The 19,468-nt window shown below is 40.8% G+C and overlaps 1 protein-coding gene across 1 annotated transcript in view; it reads left to right on the top strand.

Annotated features, from left to right (window-relative positions):
* Positions 1-16,767, top strand: part of ZNF536 (zinc finger protein 536) — a 72,254-nt gene extending 55,487 nt beyond the window's left edge. Inside the window, exons 3-4 of the mRNA XM_009997467.1 lie at positions 2,707-4,287; positions 16,700-16,767. Of these exons, the coding sequence (XP_009995769.1) occupies positions 2,707-4,287; positions 16,700-16,767 (1,649 nt within the window). The remainder of the gene's footprint in view (positions 1-2,706; positions 4,288-16,699) is intronic.
* Positions 16,768-19,468: the final 2,701 nt, after the last annotated feature.

Raw genomic sequence — 19,468 nt, forward strand, 5'->3', positions numbered from 1 at the left:
TAAGTCACCTATACCCATTTCTACATATGCTTATTACTTTGAACAGCTTCTGTATGTTTTTAGGAGCATCAGTGCAGCCCACATTCCAGACTTCTGCCTGCAGGAGTACTTCTCCAACAGCTGACATGGCACCTGCAGTACCAGGACACAATTTTTAATGGTGTCATTTGAAGTGCAATGCACACACTGAACTATCGTTAGAATAAAAGGACGTGCTCAATGTAATTGTGTTAAAACTTTCCACAAAGGCATAGGGGATGCTGAGGGGGAGCTTTTCAGTTAAGAGGACTGAAAGCTCAGAAGTGAGAGTATTTAACCTTATAAAGTCTGGTACTTCTGTTTCACCAGTCTGATTACTTCTTAGGCAACACTTGAAATACCTACGTTGTGTCAGAGGTCACTAGTGACTGTTGACAGTACCTGGTGGGACAAACATCAGAATAACAGAAAACAACTAAAAATAATGCAGTATATACATGCTGTGTAAACAGAATTTATGTTTGTCCATGTTCTGTCTAGCAGCACAGCTGTTGGACTTTGCACACTACCAAACAGCCCTGTGGAAATGCAAACAAATAGACACCCAGTGTCTTCTGTCCCCTTGTCCCTACCCTAAAACACCTGCAATGGGTGTGTGTGTGTGTGTGTGTGTGCTCAGACTCTCACCAGAGACCAGTGAAGCCCAGGCAGATGTGACCCATCTCAGTTGAGAGATTTTTCCATGTCAGTAGGAACCATTTATTTTTGGACAAATCCCACTGAAGTGCAGGCCCTACTTCTCAGTGGAGAGGAACTTAATTAGGTGACTGTGGAAGACTCAGAAATTTTACTGAAATGTTTAAATCTGATTTCTTCTGTTAAACTGTGGGGACAAGGGCCTCAAGCATGAACCATGCTAGTTACAACCTGTTCTTATGCTGCACACCTCATGTTTAAGGTGCTGCACTTTTCTCCTCTGATTGGTTGATTAATGTGGTTGACTAAAATCTCTCATGTCTCACCGTTTAGCTTTAGAATTCGGTTATGGATTTAGAATTCCCACTGCTTATAATTTACTTCAGCCTCATCTGAATTGCAGCACGTATCCAAACACTGCTCATGGTCAGTAATCCTGCTCACACAATGCTGTGTGGCCATTTGAGTGTTCTGGTGTTGTATCTCATTAGTAAATTCCTCTGATCAGTGAGAGAAGCAGCTTCTCAAGAATTTACCAGCCATTCAACTGAACCTGTAGCTTAAATAGCAAAAGTTTGGAAGCCTTTGAGTTTTGTTTTAAGTAGATTTTGAGGTCATCTAAAAATGGGTAATTTTTGGCTGGTTTGGGTGAACTATATAATATTATATAGCATTTTTACTGTGGAGGAAGCTTTTAAAACAAGTATTTCCATTGTACCATTTGGAGAAGACTTGCCTTTGTCTTTTGGATCATTTAGGAAAAAAAGCTCCCTAAAGAAAATCAGTTTCTTCTTTTTTTTTTGTTGAGCTCCCTCATAGAAATGGTTGCCAAAATAGCTCACAGGTCTTTCTAATTCCTGTCACTTTTGGTGAGGGTTTTGGTATTTCTTCCTCTAAGAGGAACTCTGCATTGTTAACAGGTGCTCTGCAACAATTTAGATCTACATTTGCTTAGATATATGTTCTTTTTGTCTTTATGATGTGAATATATATATTATATGTGTATTATCTTCTACCTCTTTTAAAGTATATGAAGAACAATAGAGTTTAGTGTGGGATTCAAATATACATTTAATTCATGAAAATAATCTTATAAGTTTAAAAACTGTTGAAGCTAATCTGAGAAAAGTGCTTATGGTAGGTAAATTACACATTTTACTACCTGAGCATTAGAAATACCATTAGTAGAAATTTAAAGGACTGCAAAAACCAGTAGATAATGCTAATTTCAAATACAGAAATTAAATATATTTTGTAGTTTTTTTATTACTTGATTTCTTTTTTATTTTATTGACTATTTTTATTTTTAAGTATATGTTCTTACATGCTGCAATCATAATGTAGTGTAATGATATTAATATTTTATAGAATCTGTATTTATAGTTCTTTATTTAGAAACAATGCAGTAGGTCTGCAGATCTTTGAATCCTTCTGGAATGGTGCCCTCCAAATAATGATAAATTACTTGTGCAGTATGCCATTTGCTAATTATATCCATGATTTACTGCAGAGCAAGACTTAAATCATTCATTTCAGTCTTGCGTAACAGTGCCATAAAATTTTTAGGTTTAAAAATGGTTTCCATGTGTATAATTTAAACAAATTTTAGAGCAATTGTATACACAAAATATTGCAACCATCCATTTGTTACATTCTTTGTCTTTCTTTTTTTCAAAAACTTGTACTTTTAATGATTACTGTGGTTGAAATTGTTATGCTTCGTTTTCATAATCATAGCTTTTAATTCTACAACAGTTTTCTACATGTTAGATTAAGGAAAAGATGGCTAATTGTGTGTAGATACTATGTCATTCCTGAATAACCCCACATTCTGGAAACCTGTTTTAGAAATATTCAGTTTATCAATTAGTCTTCAATTAAAATTGTTTCTTTTTTAAAAATGAATCATTAGCTCTGTGTTCTTCCTGTTTTCAATAAACTATTGTTGATTTTCTTTTTCTCCACTCATCCATACACCAAAGGACAGTTAACTCTCTTTCTTTATATTTTTCTCTTCATCCTAACCCACAGGTGAGAAGCCTTATAAGTGTCCACATTGTGATTATGCTGGGACTCAGTCTGCATCCCTTAAATACCACTTGGAACGGCACCATCGGGAGAGACAGAATGGAGCAGGACCACTCTCTGGGCAGACTGCAGGTCAAGAACACAAAGATGAGACATCAAGTAAAAGTTCTGTATTTATTAGACCAGATATATTGAGAGGAGCCTTCAAGGGGCTTCCTGGTATCGACTTCCGAAGTGGCATGGTCTCACAGCAGTGGACGTCAGGAATGCTGTCTTCTGGAGATCAGCAAGGACAAGCAGCTGGCATGTCATCTGAAGGATCTTCAGAAAATATGAAGGGTTCAGATATATCTTCCAAAGGAGCACACTTCTCTGAACTTGGCCGGGCTTACCAGAACATGGTTGGGAATGGTGTGAACTTTCAAGGATCTTTGCAAGCTTTCATGGACAGCTTTGTCCTAAGTTCTTTGAAGAAAGAAAAAGAAATGAAGGATAAAGCTCTTTCAGATCCACTTTCAGCAAAAGCTCTGGGCTCAGATGGTGGTGAGGAGAAGATAAATAGCAAGTCCTCACAGCGGAAAACAGAGAAGTCACAATATGAACCTCTTGACTTATCCGTCAGGCCAGATGCAGCCTCCCTCCCAGGTTCATCTGTTACTGTGCAAGACAATATTGCTTGGCACGGCTGCTTATTTTGTTCCTTTACAACTTCATCTATGGAACTAATGGCTCTGCACCTCCAGGCAAACCACTTGGGCAAGGCTAAACGTAAAGACAACATCATAGGGAACAACAAAGACCAATCTAGGGAAGCTTCAGCCTCGGTTAACAAAGTGAGTTTGCTCCCCTCTTCTGTGCAGTCCAGCAAGGAGGCAGTGGTTTCAACCATACTAAGCCAGCTGGACTCAGCTTCTGAGAAAATGACCCAAGGACAAAATAAAGAGACCCTGGGAGAACAAAAGAGCTCTGCCTGGCCCAGCCACATGGAATCCACTTTTTGTAATTTTACAACAGACTTCTATAAGCAGTTTGGTGTTTATCCTGGTGTTATTGGCACGGGAACACAAAACTCTTGCACCAGTAACGAATCTGAAATAAAAACACAATCTGAAGATGACCCAAATATCCTGCTTTCTGACTCTGTAAATAAAAGTGCTACTGATGACCTTTCTGACATAGCTTCATCTGAGGATATGGAATCTTCCAAGGAAGAAAACATTGAAGATGAGGACATTGACACAGAACCAGATATTATGAATAAGCAGTTGTCTGCCCTAAATAAAGAAAGCAGTGAAGTAAGCGACAATATACAAAGTGCAGTCACCTCACAACCAACACAAGGGCTGGTATCACCACTGCCGCAAGCGTCTGAAAAGCAGTGGCACAGTCAGAATCTTCTATCCTCCCATGAAACTGCACAAGGAGTGATGAAGCCTGATCAAGTTCAGGGTCCACAGGTCCTGGAGAAGCAGATGAACATGTTGTCAGTCCTAAGAGCTTACAGCTCTGATGGCTTAGCAGCCTTTAATGGACTTGCAAGTAGCACAGCAACTAGTGGATGTATCAAGAGACCTGACTTGTGTGGTAAGTTTTAGACCTTCTTTTAGACCATTTCAGAAAACACTTGTGCAGAATCATGAAGCTGCTCTTTAAATATACTTAGTCATGTTTGTTAGTAATACATTTTTTTAAATGTTAAACCCTGTGGGCCAAATTCTAGTCTTATATGTGGTCTACTCCATTGAAATCAGCAGTGCTGCATGCATATACTTATACAGGATTTTAGAAAGAACTTGCTTTTTAAATTAGAGTAGCAGCAATAGAGACTATCTGTGCTAGTGGCATCTGAGGGGGATACTTACTGCTTTAGCATACTCAAAGGAGGAAAAAGTTTTTAAAAATCTACATGGTAACTTGCAAACTTTTCAGTATTTTGATATAAGTAAGAACCCAAGAAAAACACTGGATGCTTTGCCAAGCAAACCTTGCTTTCTCTCTCTCTCTTTTTTTTTTCTCCCTTTCATTGAATTGGGGTGTGTTCAGTTACCACAACATTAATGAACTCAAAGGCCAAGTGCATGGAATGTGTCTACCTGTGGCAAAGAGCCTTTTTTTTTTCCCCCCTTATTCTTTTATTTCCCTCCCCTTTTAAAAAAATTATATTTTCCTGGTTTGTTTCAATGGCACCCCTACAGTAGTTGCCCTTGACCATTTTTACTATTCTAACTAGCAGTTGTACAAATTGTAATTTGCCTAATTAAGAATATGCCTCCAGGTAATTTAAAAAAATGACCTACCAAACAAAAAAATCCACCTTTTACCTATTTAAATCTCTGATTTACAACACTGCGGTTTTATTTCCTCACATCTCACACATTATATTTGAAAAAAATGGAAGTTGAATCTGTTTGGAACAATTGAGAATGAGGATTTTTTCAATCTATCTCCTATTTTGTCTCCAGAGTTCTTGTTTGAAAGATATTTAAGAGTGCAAATCCTTTGAAACACAGTATCACTTTAAAAAGCAAGAGTCAGCAAAGGACACAAAAACTTCAGTAATGCTCATTTCACTTAACCTTCAAACTAATCAGAAAACTCACTGTCAGAGCTGAACGTGCATAATAAAATGTATTCAAATTAAAAAAAGAAAAAAACCCGTGATCAACAGTTATAAAGCTGGACAATTTAAAATGAAACCCTAAATCTGCAAACACTTAAGAATGGTTATCCTGGTTAACTTAAGGTTAGTGGGAGCTTTGACTTTACTAGGATAGTATCAGTGCTTAAAGCCATAACCTTCAGACCCCTCTCTGCTTTTCCAGGTATATTTGTTGGTCTGATAAAAAAGTCTGATTACATCTTGCAAAATTTATCTCACTTGTATTCTTAGAGCTTTTTGGCTTCACAATATTGTCATTACTTAAACTGAATCACAAGCCTAAGTATCTGCATGGCCTTACTTGTAAACTCCTGTGTCTCAATGCACTAAGAACCAATTCAGATAGATGGGAATATTTCCAGATTCTTCAGAATCAGCAGTTACATTACTGATATATTGAAAATACTTGACAGTTAATTTCATTTGCAGCTGGTAAAATCCTACTTGGATTATTTTTTCTCTATATTTGTGGAGTACAATCAATCAGTTACCAAAAAAAAAAAAATAAACAAAAAATCAGATAAATTATTCTCTAAACAAACAAGTAGAAAAATTGGTAAACTAAGATTAGTTGCTTTCTACAAAACATCTTTATTCTTCTTCCCAGACACATTGTTAAAACAACACCAAAAAATCCCTCTAATGTTATTATTGAAGTAGGGTCATGTTACTTCCATCTTTTTTTCTTTTTTTTTTCATCTTCCAATCAATTCAACAGACATTTTATGATGGCTTGATTTTATATGATTTGAAAGACCATATCCCTTTCACGAGCTCTGCCCAGTGATAATGGATTTGACTTGAAGTATGAAGGAAAAAAAAACACAACAGGAGCTTGTTCTAATTGTTAAGACATTTCTAACGGAAAATGCAGTGTGAGTCCTCCTTTCTCCCCCCTCCAAAAATAAATTTTAAAAATTCTTTACTGATATTCTATTGAGTGTTTGCAGAAATTAAGTATTCATGTTGACTATTTAAATACATTATTTCATTGTTCTCAGTATCTCACAGGAGAAATGGATGAGTATGAACAAGCTCCATGTCAGTAGTTCTTTCTTTATTTGGTTGGTTTGGACACTGCCCACTTGAAAGTAGTGTTTTTGAGGAGTTTTCATTTTCTCAGTGACATTTTATACTGTGAAATCACACTCCATCTGTGCATGCTAGTGTGGGGAATCCCACCTGATGTTTCTGCACTAGCAGATTAGCCGTCAGGAGCACCCTGTTCATTTGTTAGCCTGCCTTCCCTCTTGCAAAAAGCCCATGACCTTAGCCGTGATTCCCTTTGTCTCTCCTACTGCCTGAGGGATTAGAAAACTTGAGACTCACCTTCAGTACCTGATTCCAGGGAATGATTCTTGTGTTCTTTTGTATTTTGGGAGACTCTGTGCATTTGCCTTTTCTTTTTACAGCCAGTGATGGGGGCACAGGAGGGTTGTTGACATCTCAAGAGACAACACTGATACACTTGATACAGTCTTTGCACAGTCAAGACAGAAGGCATGGTACTCTTTCTGCAGTAAGAATACAGTGGAAATAAAACTGAAATAAAATATCTCAGCTTCAGTTAGCTGAGATTGGATCCCTGATTGGCCACACTACTAGAGTTAAATTTCTGGCTGCATAAAAACAAGCTGGGATTTTCAGGTGTCCATGTGGATAATTTTTATTTGGCAGATTTACCTAAAAATAATGGGTCCATTTTTAAGCACAAATCTTGACATGAAAAGGGTTTAATTTCTAGAGGAGAATGCCACCAACTCACATTGTTGTTCGGGAAAGTCATCACACATGGGGGAAACAGTCCTGTTTCCCTATAAGTAGAATGAGACTGATGATGTATACAAGCTTCATTTATACTCCAATCATGCTGCAGGCAATAGGGATGAAAGACACAAACAGGAAAAGAACATAATTACTGCACAGTATAGAAATTCCCATGTCAAAATGCTGCTGAGAAAACACCACATTTTTTTTGGTAATATTCTCCTCTACCTTTAGAGGAGAATAGGAAAGAACAGGAAGAAATTTTAAAAATAACCATTGATGAGTTCAGAGTTACTCCTGACCTGTATTTGGTTTTGGAGTCTCAAGTGAGTATACCTAGGAGCCAATCTTGTTAAGCTCTGCTATCACACAGCTCCTAAGATGATCACTTGCCCTTCCTTGCTTCTTGGCAGCCAGTAGCTCAGCTTGGAGGGCAAGCCCAGGGTGATGGCTCTATGGCTTGGTATCTGCTTTGAGCATCCATGTACTCTTCTTTCACAGCCCTTCCTCATTTGAGAAGTTATGCCTGGAGGTTCTAGACCTGCTTTGTATTTAAGTTTTGGAAGGTCTGATTTCCTTTCCATTTATGCTCTTCTCTTTCTCTACTTGTCTTCCCATATACATGTAGTTGTATTGCAATAATGTTCTACCTCCTGTTCCAAGTCGTTAATTAACATGTGATTTGCACAGCATCTATATATAACAAGACCCTTTCCTTTGTCTCTCTCCTTTCCTTTAAATTTTTCTGCTTTGTTTCTAAGACAGTAAAATTTCCCTACTTGCTTTTGCTGCTTGGGAAGTACTTAGGCTTTCAAAGAAGAGCTGGTGGACTCCAGAACTACTGACCAGAGATAGTTCTGGGTGTTAGCTGATAGCTTAATGGGCTAGTGCTATTAAACCCTCACATAATGTTGCCCAAAAATATTAGTTCCATGTTGTCTCTATAAATCTAATTTGCTTCCATTCATGCTTGCTCTCTTCTGCAATTAGTGCTGTTTTCTCCTGCACAGGCTCCACCCCCTTATCAGTTCTTTCACTGAGAACAGGGCAAGGCCCTTCTGATCTCTGGCAGCAGTTCTGATCCTGCAAAGGGCTGAGCACTTCCCATTTTGTTTGGAGCAGAAAGCATTCAACATTACACAGAATTATTAAAATGTTCAGCATTATAACTTTCTGAAATACTTTACAAATATGGAACTACAGCACAGACAAGAGGGCTGGGCGAGGGGAAGATCAATTGTGGCAGATTATTATGGCTTTACTTTCACATAATTATAGTGCTCTCCCCCAGTGTTTAAATGGTGAATTTAGTTGTTGTAAATTGCTTATTGCCACAGGTGTCAAAACGAAAAAGATTATAATGCTAGGCCCTTCAGAACTACCACCAACATGTAAAATACAGAAAAATATTTTTAATTGTTTGTGGTGGCTTCACTTAAATCCTTATTACAGCTCTTTAAAAATATAAAATCCATATTAAACAGCAGCAAAATAGATCCAAGCTCTAGGTCAGCTATGAGGCAATGGCAGGTCATCCTTCTGCAGCCAACTGTAGTACCTTGTAATGCACTTAGGTAACCCAACCTTTTGTTCTGACCTGCAGTTGAAGGAGTAACCAGAATATTATTTTCCTTCAAGGCAGAATGAAATGCTATGGAAGTTTTACTGCAGACTTTTCTTTACCCCGTTACTGAGATTTTGAAGAGGTTTCTTTAGAGTTTCAGTTAGAAGTCCAAGGCCTGCTTTTAGTGTCTGACTGTGCTGATCCCAGGAGACCAGCACCTCGGCCCCACGCCTGGGCTCCAGCCACACTCGTGGATGTCGCGGTGCCATTTGCATGGCAATATCAAACCAAACTCATATGGCTTGCTTCCTTTTTTTAATTAACTGGGAATGCCAGTGATCCAGTGAAGTTTGTGTTGCTGGATAAAAGGGCTGGTCTGTGAATAGCATTGTATTTGCCAAATGGTTCGCTAGTCATTTCAGTACAAACAAATGGATGGTGTCTGTAAGTCTGCAAACAGTGTTGACATTTAGCCTTGTTTATGTTACTTTCCTTTTGCTGCATATTTTTGGCTAGAAAAGATACTGTCTGAATCAACATTGACTTCCTAAGCAGAAGCTAAGGACCCAGTCTTGCATCCCTCATTCTCGATGAGTGGGACTTCATACATGACTAAGGATTGCAGAATCAGGTCCTATGATTATTTGACTTTAAATTCCATTGCTATATTCATGTGATTTTATTTGCTTGTATTTTATTGTGTCAGAAATTGGTCAGGTGATAAGGTGGGCATCACCATTTTGTTTACCGTTGGAAACTTTTATTTTTTATCATTTTTTGCATTGCAGTGTAACATTGTAACATTCCCATTCCATTCATGTTTCTGGAAATTAACCCCTAAAATATCAGATACAGCTCAGTGCTGAGTACCTTCTATTCCCAGTGAATCAGGAGGCATTCAGTCCCTCCGAGCACCAGATCTGAAAGGGGGATTGTGTTTGCAAAAGGAGGCCTTGGTATGTGCCTTGATTTCAGACATCAGTGGCCAGCCGCACCAAGGCAAATCCCTAGCACAGAAAGGCTTTTCTTTTCTTTGCAGAGACAAAATAATGATGTAAGCTTAGAGCTGTATGATTTTACTCTTAAGTTTCATCTCCCAAACAATATATTCTTATTGTTTTTGTCATATCCAGGTCAAATTTAAATTAAAATTTAGGATTAGGCAGAGGCATAGAGATGTTTCCAGGTCTTTCCAAAGTGAGACAATGCTGTGGTTTGTGTTTTGGTTCAGGAATATATATTCTTGTGTCTGAGGTATAGAATTTCCTATAACTATTCATAAACACGAACAATTTAGACATTCTTGTAAGTCAAAACTAAGTGTACGATTAATACCTATTATGAGGCCAATTTTAAACAATTAATTTGACAGCAATTATAATTTTACGTTCCAGGCTTTCAGAAATAAATAACAAAATTCATCTTTGTAATCTAAAGAACTTAGAATATCTTAATACGGAGATGATCTTATTTTGCACAGTATTGCATATCTGGAATTTCTGAGGTTTGCTCCCACCTGTCTAGATACCTGTAGTACCAGGCATAAATAATTACCTGAGGCTTATTAATTGTTTCAGCAAAGAAAAAACTATATACCTTATGTGTAAGCATTAATATATGTATACACAATACATCCACAATATATAACACACCATCATAATAGTACAAAAATAGAGGTCCTGAATATGTTCTGTTATTTATGTGTTTGGCAAGCTTAGGGAATGGACTTTAGTATGAGTGAAAATTCTCTTAACATTTTTAAGGTTATTTATTGTCATTTCTATTTGAGTTTTTAATGGTCCTGTATTTTGTAATGCTTTAGCAGGAAAAAATACTGTAGTTATCTTTTTTCATATTCTTTAAGCAATATTTCTAGCTTAATATATTGTGCCAGGTTTTCCAATATTAACCAAGAAAGACAGTAAAATTCAATGAACAGCACTCTGACTTCCACAATTTAAAACCTGTGATTGAAGTGAAATGTGTAAACTTCTAGTGGGTTATCATGTGCTTTGGAATAGAGTATTGTTGGAAGTAATTAGAAAATATATTAAGATTTCCTGGTAATGAAGGTATGTAAGTTTTAATAATTGTTGCTTTCTGAATAAGTGTCAAACTATATCTTTAAATGTATATGGAGTTACAAGTTAGGTCACTTCTGAATGGAATGTAAAACAATACTAAAATGCTTCAATAACTTATCTCAGTGTTGCTAATAAAAAAAAAAAGCTGTTAACCATTAGTGCAGTTTTGAGTCATTTTGTTAATTCATTCAAGAAAAGTCTCTGAGAAACTGTTGTACGTGTTGGTAGACCAAAGAGCGCTCATGCAATCCACAGTTGTTTGAAGCTTTGAGAGGCAAACTCTGCAAAGCTGCTTGTTGGCCTTGTAAAGGATATTTCTTTAAAATGCAGTCTTCTAAGGAAGGAGTGGTTTGTCATTAGAATGATGCCATGTATGGTTAGACAGGTATGTAAGGGAGGGGCATTAGACTTGTTTCCTCTGTCACAAAAAATATCTTGGGAATGTGGGACCTGTTTCTCCTCTGTCACTATTAAAATCCAGCAGAAATTTTTGTGGAGGCCACTACTAAAAATGAGTAAGGTGGGATGGATTCAGTGTGTATTAGTTCCTGGGTACTTGGCCAGGATGAGCTACATATTTGAGTCCAGTCCTGCAGCCTTAGTGAGTAATGGGTGTACAATGTCTGTCCCGGTGGAGAAATACCAGGAGCATCCAACCCGTGAGTGATCTCTCTTGGTTAATCTTGCCTAACCTGATGTTGAGTCCCAGTTTCCAGCACTGCAGGTAGCACCGACCTGTCCTTTTTGTTTCCCATGGGAAGAAGGTACAATATGTGCCTTCAGCCTAGCCTTCCTCCTCAGCCCCGTGTGCGATTCACCCAAGGTAGTGCAAGCACAAGGTGACAAGCAACCAGCTGCATCAGTCCCAGTAGTGTCACCCAGGTCTGTGGTAAGTGTTACCAAGATGGGTCCCATATGAGGTGGCCTGTTGTTCAGCACACTGCTGAGTACACAATAGAAGTAAAGGAAAGCATGACTAGGGCTCCCAGTGTCACATCTTCATTAATGCTGTCAGTTTTGGATAGCATATTGGTACTTTTTATTTATTCCACCAAAACACCATGAGTCAGGACCTGACATTTGAGTGTTCTGTGTCATACTGAGAAAAATCTGTAGTTCAGCAGTAGGACAATTATATTATTTTGGAAAGGCTAGAAATAATACAGCATTTGTGAGACAACTGTAACATTTATCCAGACTCAGTGTGAGATTGTTCTTCCTTTTATTTGGAGAGCATTTCCAAAAAAGTATCAACTAGGAGCAAAGAGAAAAAAGACAAGAAAAAGTGGCAATTATGAATCCATTTAACCCCCATAGGGTATAATCTCATCTTGTGTAATACTGCTGGCTGTTACATGCCTAAACTTCTATGCAGTGAGCTGTGAATATAGTCTTTATTGTCCTGTGGGCAATATCACTAAGGAAAAAATATCTCTGTAATACAATGGAGCATTTGTCTGAATGGCGTAACCTAAGGTCCATAACATCAAATCTAAAGTTGTAATTATACAGCTGCAGTCACACCACTCAAGTGAAGGCTGTGTCAGCACTTGCATTATATAAGAAATCCTGTTTTCAAGGGTTGATGAGTCATATGCAATAAACATTTCTCACTAAACAATTGTTCTGGTTGTTCCAAAGCAACATCTAGGTACAGGCCTTTTCCCAGTAGGATGTGGTTGTGTCCTCTGCAGTATGCCATGGCTGAACTTGGCAGCTTATTTTGCTAATTAATGAATCTCTTCTGAGCTAGAAAATTACCTAAAAGATTTGGGGGTTTGTCCATTTTTATTATTTTCAAAATGTAAACTAGTTGGAAAAAAACTAGGGTGGGCAAGGTCTTCAGTAACAAGCATTGTAACAGGTGAAATATGTCTTTCTTGGAAGTTATAAAATTTTTCCCAGTATATCTTCCCCAGTATGGATTTAAGATCTCCCAACACTTCCTTAGAAGACCCGGTCACAATTTTCCTTTTTGAGATACCTTGAAGTGGAGTCTTTCAAGATCATAGTAATTGTTATTGCCAGTTGAAGCAGCCACACATTTGCTGGCAAGGAGCAGACAGGAAAGAGGTTTATTTACAGCAGCACCACGGGGGTGAACGAGGAGCACTGTGCATCCCTCCCACACAAATGGAAAAGGGATACACTTAGGATTGAGAGCAAACAGCAGAAAACACAACAGCTTTCCTACTACATGAAATTTCCAGATAGGTATGCTGGATGGGAGTGACTTGGGCTAGCAGCTGCTCTGTCCAGAGCATGGCCATTTACAAACAGGTGTTCCTGAAGCAACCCCATGCCAGGCAGTTGGACCCAAAGCTGCCTGCCCTGCCCCATTGTCCGTGGAGCGAGACGCAGGCCAGCGAGTTTCTTTAAGCCGATCTCTGATCCGGGGCGTCTGTAGCGCCATTCCCTGCATAGAACAGCCATTGTTCAGCTCACAGAGCAACTGTGGGGTAGAAAATAGCATGCCATGCTGGGGATCAGAGAGGGAATTGTTCCTTAATTATCTCTTACTGAAGGAAAAACCCAAGCATATCCCAATACGTGTCATAACTCTGGCAGAACACAAGTCTTTTAAATCAGATTTGAGGTGGGGGCCTCACGTTCAGAAGCCGGCAGCCGTTGCTCCTCCTGCAGGTCTACCTGTTATTCATTCACTGACCATGGAAAAAAATAAGTTTTCTGCTTTGGATCCTCCACTGTGAAACAGAAAACAATAGTACTTATCTCCCTGGTAGGAGTGCTGTGAGGATAAAAGAATTAATAAATGTTTGTAAAGCACTTTGAAGATGAAGAACGTTATGTAAGTCCTCAGTGCATAAATGCCTCCTTCTCTGATATAACTACAGTAGGCTATAAAAATTTCTTGACGAAAATAAACACACATTGAAAATATGTGTTGGGTGTGAATATCCCTTCAGTGTCCCTGCAGCATCCGGGAGCCTGACCTCCTGAGCAGCAAACCTGGTGCCGAAACCTACCTTCAGCCTCAGCCCCTGCCTGCGCCACACAGCTGGTGCTTGGGACTATCTGCACCTGCAGGAGTTTTGCCATATTTTGGCTATGATGTCCATCCACCAAATCCATGAGTTTTGACCTTCAGGCTCTTTGGAATGCCAGCTGGGTTAAGCCACCAGTTTCTGACCACGGCTGCAGCACCCCAGCCCCAGCCATCTCGTGGAGCTGCGCAGCACTGAGGTCGAGGCAGGCAATGGCTCAGCAATGTGTCTGCTGGGTTGCTTGGCTGCCTGCCCACCACCAGACTGTGGGTCCTCCTGTCTTGTGTGAGCAGACCCTTGTCAGGACAGAGGACCTGGCCCGCTGTCTGCCACCGTTTGACCTCTCCTTTTCAGCATCAGTGGGATGCTCCGTGTTTGGTCTCCACAGTGCTCGGCAGGTTCCGGTGCTCCTGCTCACGCCTGCTGATCTGGTGGCTGAACTGGCTGTTGTGTGGTTTTTAATTGAATGGCAGTGATTTCAATTCGATACTTGTAAGTTAAAATTTTTACTGCCTGCTTTGCAACATTACCATTCTAGATTAGCCCTTGCTGCTTTACTCATTTTTATTTATTTTTTTTTTGTTCAAGCCAGGAAGCACATTTGATCCTGAACAGCTCACATGTGTAATGAGGCAAGTTAAGAGCATGCAGGGAAGGGAAACCAACGCTTCAGCCATATAGAGATGTGACATTTATCAAGAGAGATGTATAAGAAAAGGTTTGTGCATTGAAATGAAGAGGTTAAAGGCAAAATTCAGGATTTCTTGGGAGCTCTCCTCAGTTCACAGCTGCCACGTAGATTCGTTTGTTAGACCATGTTAGCCCTAATTGTGTCCTGTTTCACTTGTCCCTTTGCACAGCTAACCCTGTTCCAGTCTGTGCACTTGATTTTCTTTTAAACCCTTTCAAATGTTCCTGGCAAACCCGCAGCCGGGTCGGCCTGCCAGTTGGGGTGCAGAGGAGCGCAGCGCGCTGCTCTGCGGGTCAGGTACCCCCTAGCAGGGGCTGGCCAGCCCCCAGCCCCGCTCCCCACACAGGCAGCTGAGAGCTCTGCTCTCCCTACCGAGAGTTTGAAGAGGGTGACAGCTTTGCCCCAGCAAAGTCAGCTCCCATGGCATGTTCACCCAGATGCCAAATGCACCAAGAGGCATCATTGGCAGAGCCAGACAAGCCCGACCTCTGACCAGCACCAACGTGCTCCCAGCCATGGGGCTGGTTATTCTGACCACTGACATGAGAACTGGCTTAAGAACAGGTTTATGGGTGTATTCACTAATCGTTACGTAACTGTATGTTGGGGTGAAACAGAAGAAAAACAAATCAGAAAAGCTTTCCCAAAGGATAGAGGTGGGAATCCCATTAATGTGACAGCTCCCTCTTTAGTTGCCAAAATGATTGACAGCTGGATAAGGTCAGAAGATGAAAACCAAGCCATGGGGGACAGAGCAGGGAGGGGAGGGGGCCGATCAGTTGAATAAAACACTGAGTGTCAGTGCTGGGGAAGGAGAAAACCAGCACTCCCACTAGAAAAATCCTCACCCTCTGCTCCCCTACTGTTTGTTTGGGGAAAATGCTGCAGCTTAATCAGAATTATTTACAAGATAATGGTCCATTGTTTGTAGTAAGACAGATGCTGTCTGTGGGAATTTGGTGGTTTATGCTCTACGCATTACAGTGCCATTGCTGTGTACAGATGGGATCACAGTGGTATTGTTGTTATCCACTTTTTGGAAATTCGGAGGATCCTTACCATGAAAGGAGGATCCTTAAACAGAAAGAGTTTTCTTGGGCTCAGAACTGGGATTTCTCTTAAGGTAGAATTGTGTTTGTACGTGTACTGGAGAAGAAGAGGACAAGGTGGAAGCACTTTTCTTGAACCTGTAGCATGAAGGGTCCCTCGGCTGGCTTTACTTGGTGGTGGTGGACATGAATTCAACAGATGAATGGATCCTGTGTGTTTTTCCAAAGGCAAGGAGACACGTTCTGGTGGGGTATGTCAGTGCTCCCTCCTCTGCTGGTAGTTGACAGAGTCCATTGCTTAGAAGGTGGTGTGAGAGGTACACAAGCACTCTGTGCCAGAGTAGGGCTTGTCTGCTCAGTAATCATCCTCTGGTTGTGTGAGTGCCACACGTGGTGTTCCCTGCCATCCTCCCCATGCTGCAAGTTAAACACTGAGCACTTCTGTTTCACCAGAAAACTTCATCCTGATGATTTTGTGGGTGAAGCTGTGGGAAAGGAAAACTAGATTTTTCACTGGATTTCTACACAAAAAAACCAAACCAAACAAAAAATATAGAGGAAAAATATTTGTTTATTTAGAAGATCAAATGCAAAATTAAAAAAAAATAATAATAAAAGTGTTTAATCCCAGCAGAAACTTTGTTTCCATAAGCATCCCCTTCCAGACCAAGTAGGAAGTTCAATGTGGAGGCCTAGAGCCTGGCAAAGGGGACAAGCCCGTGATATGCAGGAGGGTGACCCAGTACCACGTGAGAACCGCTGCACCCAGGAGGAACAGGGGGCTCTGGTGAGGCCAGGGGAGATGGCTGCCTCCATCAGCATGTCCATCTCACCAGCTGTCTGGGTCTGTCTCAACAAAGCACAGGGGGCAGCAGCACCCACAGCGCTCTCCTATGACCCTGTGATGAGAGGTCAAGGACCACGCCATGCAGAGCTCTGCAGTGCTGTGCCTTTCTCAGGACCAAATCCTGTCTTGCCTTTCTGCCCGAACCACCAAAGCCTGTGAGATGAGCAGTTCCTCCTCAGGGCACTGCGCTTGTGAGCAGGACCTGCAAGCAAGGTGCAGGACAAGGGGGTGGAGGGTGCTTGGGTGGGTGTGGGTGCATGTGTATGTGCATGCGTTCCTCTCTCAAACATCTGCTTTTAGTGTGCAACAGCTCACATATTACCTCGGCAGAGACTGGTGTGCACCAAAGGCAACCCAGAGACGACAAATCACCAGAAAAGCTCCAGAGGGGATTCTGAGCATCCACGTCTGGTATCCCAAGATCCATTAGCTTTCAGGTAAAATGGAAAACAATGACCATCTTTTTTGTATGCAAGATAATTAAGCTGTCTTTCCATCACTGCAAAATGCCTGAGTTTCCCTGGAGAAAGCAGAGGGCCTGGGAATGAGGAGTGAGACAGAGAGAATAGCTGATTCACGGTTTTTGGTGTCCGTGCAGCTGGAAATGGGTTTCCAACATCAGCATGTCCTCCTCTGGGCAGGGTCTCCCTCAAACTGGGTGGTGGGAGGTGGCAGCTCCCGAGTCCTCCATTCCATCTGGGCTTAGTGTGCTGCCTGGTATGGAGCTGATAGCATCCGATCATGAGTGGAAACCACTCTGCCCAAGAAGATGGATGTCCTTTGGCTTTTGTGAAATGGAGTTTTCCAAGAATACCCTTGAAGGGTTAGATTGGTGGGGGAGATTGCCACTTCTGAGTGATTCCATTTTCCCTAAGTGTCTCCAGTGGGATCTGTACAGGGAGCTCAAAGTTTTTTCTTCCAAGTCAGCATTTATTTGCAAAATCTTAATTTTGTATTTCCTGACATTTAAACTTTTCAGCCTAATGTTCTAATAAGGATTCTGTCTGTCTGTCTAAATAAAGCTTCGTTCTAATGAGGACACCATCCATCTCCCGAGATGGAGCCGTAACGACTTCCAGGCTCGGTGTAATTTTAGCTGGACTCCCTTCCCCACCCTCTTCTCCCCACAGCTCTTTGTTTGGGGTGTAAATTATCTGTTTTGGGAGGAAGTTGTGCAGAATTTCATTTTGGGTCAAGTGACTGAACTATTGTGTGAGCCTCTGCTTTCTCTCTGAAAAGGGGGATTTTGCTCACTCCCAGTTGTATGTTCAGTGCCTGCTTATTTGCAATTTCTGTTCATAAGACTGTGGGTTTTCATGCCAACGATTTTCTGTTTGAGTTATTGGAGTAGGGAGGTTGTGGGAGCATGCCAGTGTCAAAGGTTGTTGCTTGAATGATAATTAATAACATTATCAGACTGATTATGTGTTTAGATGTCCAGAATCAGGAGTGAATTGAACTTGTTAAATTTAATTCCTACCTCTGAATATCTGACTGTTTCCCGTGGCTGGGAGACTGGCGTGCTCACCAGTCTTGCATTTGCATAAAGGACAAAACCAGGAATTTGAAAGGGCAACAACTAATGAGAATTGCTGGAATTCTGGGCTTCTGGCGTTCATAGGGCTTCTCCTACAGCACCATCACTCTGCCAGTTTTTACCAGGGAGAAGAAAGCGCAGATCGGGTGCGTGATAATGATTATAGACCCTGGTTTCATTGTGTCAGCTGCTAACTGCAACGTGGAGTCATTTGAGATTGGAGATTATGTCTTTTAAGGTCCCCAAGAGCTGTTTCACATGCGACTGATTACCTCTGTCAGAGGCGGGAGAGCCAGGTCCCACCTCAGTGGGTGGGATCTGAACTCATGCTTTCAGAGGTCAATAACAGGGTTTTTAGACCTTTGTGCCTCTTGGTCCCTTATAGCCAGACCTTTTCTGTTAAAACTGTTTAAATTGCAAACCAGTAATAAAAGGATCATATGTGTTTCCCACTGAACAGGTTCTTTAAGGCTATTATGATAATTAAAAACATATGGTGCCTACACAAGTCAGAGGGAAACCACAGATGTACAAATTAGGTATTATATAAGGTTTTTCTTTTTTTGCCCTTTCAAAAACAACAAGCCAAAGAAGTACAAAGAGATAAAGATGGTAATTTTTTGGAGCTGGTAGGTAGCATTTTGGATTTTTAATCATGAAATATGTAAGCCTCCTTCCTTATACGTAATCAGGGCAAACTCTAATACACATGAAGAAAAACCCGGTAGCATGAGACTGCATTATTATGGAAGGAATAAGGAAACACTTTGTTTCATGCAAGTTATTGGAGACCAGGAAACCTTTTGCATTTTTTATGATGTTTCCCTGCACAGACATGGAGGATTATATTTATTAAATATTGAATTATATTGAAATTGGATTGATGCAGGCGAAGAAGGACATTTCTTTGTATTCCATTTTTTCTCCTTTTAAAAAAGGGAAATGTACTAATATTGATTGCAGTACAAGTAGTCATTTGTTTTAATTTAAAAATATAGGATTGATTTTGAGAAGGTGATAAATACTGCTAATAAAAAAATTCAAAATGGGGATTTATAATGATTCTCAGTTAAGTCAATGGTTTAGTGAGGCTAACTTCTAATAAAAGTGGAGACAGGCTGAACTATCCATAGCCAATGGGTTATTTCATAGACTCGTAGAATGCCAGGTTGGAAGGGACCTCAGGGATCATCTGGTCCAACCCTTCTAGGTACTATTATAGTTATTAGGAGATGGCTCCACACCCTGAGCCCTTTGCTAGCACTGCAAACTTCCCTTGGTTCGTTGGGTCCTGCTACAAGAGGTGAAATCGCTGTCACCCAATGCTCCTCGCTCCTTGTTTTGTCTTTCTTTTGCTAAAAACGGGCAGCCCAGGGCCCGCCGGCTGGCGGGGGGTCCCTGCATGGGCAGACGTGCCCCGAGATGCTGTCGAGCAGGGTGTGGCTGCAGGGTCTGAGCGGTCGTAGTGGTGAGTCTTAGCTCCTCTGGTGGGACCGTGCAGCTCCACAGCTCTCGGGGTCTCAGCACCGCACCAGCCCGGAGCAGCCCGCGGGGCAGGGCTC

The sequence above is a fragment of the Chaetura pelagica genome, unplaced genomic scaffold (assembly GCF_000747805.2).
Source record: "Chaetura pelagica isolate M959 unplaced genomic scaffold, ChaPel_1.0 scaffold425, whole genome shotgun sequence".
NCBI classification, from domain to species: Eukaryota; Metazoa; Chordata; class Aves; order Apodiformes; family Apodidae; genus Chaetura; species Chaetura pelagica.